Genomic DNA, 8096 nt, shown 5'->3' with positions numbered 1-8096 from the left:
TTTGATATATTGGTAATGTTGGAATAAATGGTAAGTTATGAATTTCTTCACGATGTCAATGATAAATGATGAACTACATGTTAAAAATATATTTTATGTCTGAGTGTGATATTCTGAGTAAGTCCACGCCGTCAATGAATTTATGTTCATTAGATGTCTTACTCTCTATGTTGTATTGTTCTTGTTTTGTATATATTTGTTATGCAGATGGCCAACAACAACACTACATACGAGGTTATCACTTCACGATGTCCCCGACGGGACAATGGGATAGTGACGGACACAGATATATCTACACAGGCCCCTGCGGTCTGTCGTTGCACATGGTGTGCAACGGGTCATCGATGATGATCCCTCAACCCGACACCTACATTGACACTTCTTTCACCTTGCCGCCAAGGAAGCTGAGGTCTCCAGAGGATGGACTTCGATACCCGCCAGTCAGGAGTGATGGCGCTATTACCTCCCACAGTCATAGGATGTGGTCAGATTGTTTGGGTGCTCCGTCATCCAGCAGAGCCAAGAGGAGCCGGGTTCTTGGAGGAGGTCCCTGCAAGAAGGCTCCGGTGTTGAGAATGTTATCCCCTCCGAATTATGCCGCTGGATTATGGCATAATGAAGTGGAGGAAGAGAAATAGGAGGACGAGGTTGTTGAGCTCGTCAATGTAGAGAGCTCGGTGGAGGTGATCGACCTCGTGTCTGACTCGGAAGAGGGGGAGGATCCGAGTGAGGGGTCCAGCATTCTTGGAATCTTTTGAGTCAGCTTGTGGCCAATCGATGCCCCTTTTGTTTTTGGTGGGGGCTGTGTTTCCTTTGATTTTTGTATATGTTAGTGGCGATGTAGTTTCCGCCTTTGTTGACCTAGTCTGTATGAACTAACTATAACTTAACCGATTATATGCATTATGTTATTCAGGAAATTGTGAATCAGGTTAAGTTATCATTCGATAACGATAAGTTGATTTTCCGCATTCGAGTTACTTAAAGTGATGTCCCGGAAAAGGAAGATTTGAAAAGGAGGCAATTTTATATAATTCATTTCCAAAAAAAAAAATTTACCCATTTTTCCGCAATGTTTTTGAGAATTTGAGTTCTCATATAATTGGTTTGCTTATAATCTTCTTACTGTTTGCTATTACTTACTGACTCCTGATTTTTGCCAACACCACCCTGATCGTTAGTATGTATTTGATGCAGTTCTTTGAACAAAATAATTGCACGCAGAGACACCAAGGATAAATATCCTCCCAATTCAGTCCAATTTAGATAGGATATATAGAAGCTCAAAGAATCTTGATATTGCAAAGAACATAATGACTTCTTGTATGTAATGATGTCATTGAAGAATTATCTGTATCCGCATATTGAACCCATGGTACAAGACTTTGCAAAATAATATGTAATAATAGTCAAACAAGATAAATACATGATGTAGTAGCATTATTGTTCTCCGATATTCTATAATTATTTTCGTGATATGGATCTGTCAAGCATCATGTGATAAGATCATGTATGCATGCAATAATGTGCAAGAAACACTATTTAGTAAAATGGGAGTAATCACAATCTAGCAGGTTTGATGAAGTTAACTTTTTCGATTGAAATATTTTCATACATTATCCCAATCCATGAATGTCGTTGTTATTAAACACATCAATTTCAAACTCACTTGGTTATTGTTGGAAATTAATTTTGAACTTTCAAAAATTTGGTTGATATCGAATAAGAATTCTGTTAACAACATAAGTATCACATCAGTAGCAAAAGTAACTAGATATATGATAAACTTACAGTCCCACTTAATTGCTTCAACTGTCACTAAAGTTTTGGAGTTGCAGTTATAACTTTTTTAAACTGAACCACCCATAGCAAATAGGTCGGACAAAATTCAGTGTTCACAATTGTCAAACACTCTCTTCGTCGATTAACATTTTGAGCAATCAAAGTTGCTTTCTCTCAAATAAGTTGATCCAAACACGGTGAATTCACAAGATATTGAAATTTGTCAATAAAAAAGTGAGTAAAGTAAATGCTAAGATGAATTTGAAGAAAAAAGAAGGGGAATTTTTTCTATATAATAGAATGCTAAAAGTAATTAGTGTTGCATTTTTATATGAAAAGACTTGGGAAATGTTTTATTTTTCGTATACTCTTAGCAAAACATATTTACTTGAGAAAAATGGACTAAATTACACAAAAGAAAATGACTTTTCTTTCTCTAAATCAAAAAGTTCTTCACTCCAAAAAAAAACCATTCCCTCAAAATGATTTGAACTGAAGGATGAAATAATAATCACATAAAGATGAATAAAGTCATATGGTATGTATATGTTTTGGTACATAATTTATTTTCTTGAAAATATAAAGTATGAGATTGAATTTGATGTTGGGAAATGAATGCTAGCGTGGCCTAATCCACTCCTTTAATGATCCTCTCATCTATTTGTCCCTTTTTGATGAGTTACGATAGCCTTAAAAAAGAGATATTTTTTGTCCTAATATATGTACTACTTTATATATGTCTTGTTTTTTATTGGTCTAAAAATGTAAAATAATGTATATTTAATTTTGTATTTTACTTTTCTAATTAATTAGAAACAATAACTATATGAAGTGTTACAAAATTTATCACAGAAAATATGGCTTACAAGAAGTAGATGGAAATCTTATTATGATAAATATTTGTGGATAAGAATCTCCCGTGTATGCCACACACACACATAACCCCACTAAACTACAATATCCTACACTTGGTTCTTCTTCTCCTCTGCATTCATTCATTTGCATGCCTTACTTCACTTCTAAATATGCTCAACTTTTCAACTGAGGTACCTCTCTTCAACTTCAACTTATGTGTTTCAAAAGCAGTTAGTAACATTATAAGAATATCATCAATTATGGGCTATACATAGTATATACTATAGAGTATAGTTTTCTTCTGAGTCCTGAGAATGTGTATTAGTACATTCCATTGCTAAGCTCTGATGTTAATTAAAAGTGTCAAACTTAGATATCCATGTGGGGTTTGAACTTGGGTACCTGTTTTTACAGTTTGGTTTAATGATTTAGAATGAAAGTCCAAATTATTGTTAAAACTTTGGCTGAGATGTTCTGCAAATGTTGCAAGGTTTTGGAGCTTCTATGACAAACTTGGGAGTTCATGTTATGTTCCATCATTAAAGGTCTCTGGCTGTAGTTTACAGTGGGGAACTGAAAGCTGATTGAATCATTTAGTTGATACTTCGACAATTTTCTTCGTTAAGTAGTAATAAGTAACAATAGGGTACTTTCTGTTATATATAATATGGCAAATGACAGAGATAAAAATATTCTGCCATGCATCCCCATGATTCAGTTCCACATTCCGCTTCTGAGATTACGGATTTTGTTTCTGCATGTTTATTTAAGATGAGATTTCTATATCCAATATGACTATAGGTGGAGATTTCGGAGTTTGTGTATTAATTTCATGGTATAATTGCTCAATTTTCTCTAACCAACTTATAGTGTGTTTTGTTTGCATCCCACAACACACTTAGATTTGCCCCAGAATATGTAAAAGTACACAGTAGCACAAATTTTCGTTGCTATGGATACTGACAGTAGATGATAGTAGATGCATTTAGTGCTATATATATATATATATATATATATATATATCAATTGCAGCCTCTATTGATTAATCATCCATTACTATAGTCATTTCCGGACTAATGCCATGTTTTACTTTTTGTTGATCCTAGTATCCATAAATATGTTAGTTGATGATTGCCTTCTCTGGTTAATTCTCTGATATTGTCATGACAGAAAAACCGAGAGGATGAGACATAGCCAACTATCTTGCTGGGTCTTGTAACTAGGCTCTGATTCTGGACCAGGCAGACAGGTAGTTTCTTGAGGCTTTCAGAAGCAGACAAGATATAATATAGGAATCTGATCAAGTATTTTCATCATCATGGATGGCAAACAGAAGGGAGCCCTCATTAGCAATAAAGGTGTTGAAGATATTTCAGTCACGGTATTATGAACTATTCAACTTTTTTCTTATATGGTGTCAAAAAAAACATCTCAACAATTAACTGTGTTAACTACAAGTATAGAACCTATAATTACCCTTAACTATGCCAATGATCGATAATTTCTATAAATAAAAAAAGCTGCTGCTAAGTTGACATGTGAATGATTCTTTGATTCGATGCCAGTTAAATTTTTGTTTAGTATAACTTGTGGTTTCTGCTAAATCAATGTGTATACCTGTCTCGTTCATGCTTTTCAGATACATTCTTTATTTACCGATCCCTTTTTCTGGGTTATATTTTATGGCTATTTGGTCTATTCACTAAAGCACACTACATTGACTTCTATTGATGATATGAATGAGAACTTCCCCTGATCACCATTTAATTGAAGTTGGTTACTATATGTCTATAAGACTGTAAGACTAATCATGTTCCATTAGGACCTTTAATTTTACCTCAATCTAATTTCCCAAAGATGCTAGAATAATTCCAATTTATCTTAATAATGTCAAGTGAGTTTTGAAACAATATCATCACGAAGAGTCCATAAAAAAATCTTCGAAATTTCTAATCATTACATAATTATTGACTTCTTCTGGACGAATAGTTCAACCATAAGTTATGGTCTAAAATATTGGTTGATCTTCTATTGGTATATTGTATTCTAAATAATGTCATGTGACAAAGATAACCATCAAAATCTATTGATACAGTCTCTATAACTATTAGCTAAAGAGTCTAGAGAACTTAATTGCAGCCTCTTGACAATTATGCTACCTAACTGCAGCAATACAAGATGAAGCCGAAAAAAACAAGCTCCACTACTCCAGCAGAAACAATTAATCAATCCGGCTGTCTTATCTGCAAAGGGAAGAACAGTTGTCAAACAGTTCATTCAAGAACAAAGCTGATGCATACTTTTATTGCAAAGGGGAAGCCACAGGAAGCCCGGGCCATCTTCAATAGTTTAACAGAAGAAGGACATAGGCCAACTCTTATAACATACACAACTCTTGTGGCTGCACTATCCCGCCAGAAGTGCTTCAAGTCCATTCCTTCCGTTCTTTCTAAAGTTGAAGAGAACGGAATGAAGCCTGACTCAATACTTTTCAACGCTGTGATCAATGCTTTTTCTGATTCTGGTAAGGTAGACGAAGCCATGAAAATCTTTTATAAAATGAAGGAGCGTGGATGTAAACCTACAACTAGTACCTTTAACACCCTCATTAAAGGATTTGGAATTGCTGGAAGGCCTTATGAATCAATGAAATTGCTACAGATGATGGGCCAGGAAGAAAAAGTGAAACCGAATGAGAGAACATATAATATTCTCATCCAAGCCTTTTGTACGAAGAAGAAACTGGAAGAGGCATGGAGTGTTTTGCACAAGATGGTGGCCTCCGGACTGCAACCTGATGTTGTCACGTACAACACGCTGGCACAGGCTTATGCTCAGAATGGTGAAACAGAAAAGGCTGAAAAGTTGATATTGAAAATGCAGTACAACAAAGTGAAGGCTAACGAACGAACTTGTGGTATCATAATAAGTGGTTATTGCAAGGAAGGGAATATGACAGATGCCTTGAGGTTTCTATACAAAATGAAGGAGCTTGGAGTGCATCCAAATCCAGTAGTTTTCAACTCTCTTATCAAAGGATATCTAGACACCACTGATACAGATGGTGTAGATGAGGTGAGTTCTAAGATATGATATTTTCATAAGATCAATATCTTCTTGTAGTTGCATGTAATTTTTCTCCATAATTGTAACATATTGGAGGAACATTAATGCCATAATTAATACTTTCAAGATAAGAATTATCTATTGCATGTTTATTTTTTTGTTTCTATTGTGTTGAACTGAAAGTATTTGGTGTTAAGCATTGTAGTTAAAGTAGTAAAAAATGAAAATTGGTCAGGCACTGACATTGATGGAAGAATTCGGGATCAAACCAGATGTAGTAACATTTAGCACCATTATGAATGCATGGAGTTCAGCAGGGCTCATGCAAAATTGCGAGGAGATTTTCAATGACATGGGGAAGGCTGGGATAGAACCTGACATCCACGCTTATAGCATCCTTGCAAAAGGCTATGTTCGTTCTGGACAGCCACAAAAAGCCGAGGAACTTCTCACTTCCATGGGAAAATATGGCGTACAACCAAATGTTGTAATCTTTACTACCATCATCAGTGGATGGTGTGCTGCAGGCAAAATGGATCACGCTAGGAGACTTTATGAGAAAATGCATGAAATGGGGATTTCCTCAAATTTGAAAACTTACGGAACTTTAATATGGGGGTATGGAGAAGCAAAGCAACCATGGAAAGCAGAAGAGTTACTTGTTACTATGGAAGAGAGGGGTGTTTCTCCTGAAATGGCCACTATGCAACTAGTCGCTGATGCTTGGCGCGCCATCGGTTTGCATACCGAAGCCAACAGAATTATAAATGACTCACAAGAAGAATCTGAGCTAGACCAAAATTTTGAAAATGACAAGACACCAGTTTCTTCAAGGTTGGAGGGGTATCAGATACAGAAACCTAGTGCTTCTCACTCTAATCTACTACAAATACCTGAAGAAATGGTAGCTCATCCAGAAAGAACAAGTAACGCAAATTTAAGAAGTCAGAAGATAATCAAAACATCGGACAATACGAGGAATGCCACGACTTCCATGTTTTTTGTTCGTACTGGTTCGTATGGGGTACAGCCACTGATTGTATGTAGGCACCATATTCAAAACCAGATTATTCGGCCTTTCCTTCTTGACTATTGCAGAGTAGTGTCAGTGCACTGTTGAAGACTTGAGACCATGTTGATTCCCGGTGAATCACAATGCTGTCTGAATAAATTTATTTGCTTTCATGACAGTACAACACAGCATGCTTATCAGTTCTGATGGAGAAACTGTAATTATCATTCACGGAGTTCGGTAATCAGAACATGCACTTAATTTATTGACAGCATGCTGGTGTAAATTGCATTTGTTGAAGTGCTGCTACAAGTGTTCACTTGACAATGAAATGTGTAAGATATATGATAACAGAATTCATAGATTTGTATTACTGTGTACATTGCACATTGTTGGGAAATCCAACTTTTATACTTGGTTCCTTTTCATCTGTTAAGGTTGTTGTAGGAAAACTAAGAAAACTCTAGTTTTGATCATTATTGTGATTTGATATATAAAAAATATTCATTCTCATTGATGAATTATGGAGCATGGGAGCCTTTTATACAATATGTTTTGAAACCCAAAATCCAATTGCTTGAACATGCAATCTATTATGGACAAAAAGGGAAGCCCGTGCAAAAATGTATATGGCAACACTAATGCTTAAGTTGTGCCAAGGCTTGTGCCAAAGTTCCAGGTCCAACGCCAAGCTTGCACCGTTGTGCCAAGTCCAGCGCCAAGTTCAATGCCAATGTGCCAAGTCATGCGTGCAAAGTCTCATGCCTAGCTTGGTACATTTCCTAGGTCTAAGATGTTAGGATGGGTAGAGTTCCATACGGTGTGGTGATAGAAATGATGTTTTGAGCTTGATTTCTGAGTTTTACCTTATTTTATCGATTATCTTGTCGTTAATGAAATTCATATTGAAACTATTTTCATCTACATGTAATCTATTATTCATCACTATATGAATTTTTATAAACTAAAAATCGATTATGCATTAAGCTTAATCTGCTCATTAACCAACGAAAATTCACTATTGATTTGTAAATAAAAAAAAGGTGATCTGTTAGTGGTGATGGAAGCTCTATCTAGGAGAGTGAGTTCATTCTAGGATACATGAAAGCTAGTAGGTTGTGAAGAATCAATCACAACCAAACTTGTGAAGGAAAACAAAGGTGACTTTGCTAATTTATTTGTATCAAAACAATATTTTCAGACTAAATGGAGGACTAAATGTAGCATCATTCTTAATGTAATGTAAACTAGTATAAAAATCCATGATAAAGACTCTATCCATAAACTCGTAAATTCAACATTCATAGGTGTTAGTGCACCAATTCATATAAGTTTGTCGATCACTTGCATATTTATGACGATATTTGAAGACAAACTGAAG

At 35.5% G+C, this 8096-nt stretch overlaps 1 protein-coding gene across 3 annotated transcripts; it reads left to right on the top strand.

Moving 5' to 3' along the window:
* Positions 1–2724: 2724 nt before the first annotated feature.
* On the top strand, positions 2725–7145 carry LOC109338715 (pentatricopeptide repeat-containing protein At5g21222-like). 3 transcript variants are annotated; one of them, XM_019576005.1, is made up of 4 exons: positions 2725–2828; positions 3808–3996; positions 4799–5712; positions 5939–7145. In XM_019576005.1, the coding sequence occupies exons 2-4, from the start codon at positions 3960–3962 to the stop codon at positions 6821–6823; spliced, it is 1836 nt and encodes a 611-aa protein (XP_019431550.1). In that variant the 5' UTR covers positions 2725–2828; positions 3808–3959; the 3' UTR covers positions 6824–7145. The 3 variants fall into 3 exon arrangements, with proteins under 3 accessions (XP_019431550.1, XP_019431549.1, XP_019431548.1); XM_019576004.1 differs by having other exon boundaries at positions 3808–4018; positions 4807–5712; XM_019576003.1 differs by having other exon boundaries at positions 3808–4019.
* The last annotated feature ends 951 nt before the right edge of the window (positions 7146–8096 follow it).

This window comes from Lupinus angustifolius, unplaced genomic scaffold, assembly GCF_001865875.1.
Source record: "Lupinus angustifolius cultivar Tanjil unplaced genomic scaffold, LupAngTanjil_v1.0 Scaffold_39_66, whole genome shotgun sequence".
In the NCBI taxonomy this organism is placed as follows: Eukaryota; Viridiplantae; Streptophyta; class Magnoliopsida; order Fabales; family Fabaceae; genus Lupinus; species Lupinus angustifolius.
The sequence above is the reverse complement of the archived record's forward strand: the minus strand, read 5'-3'. Positions and strand labels throughout refer to the sequence as shown.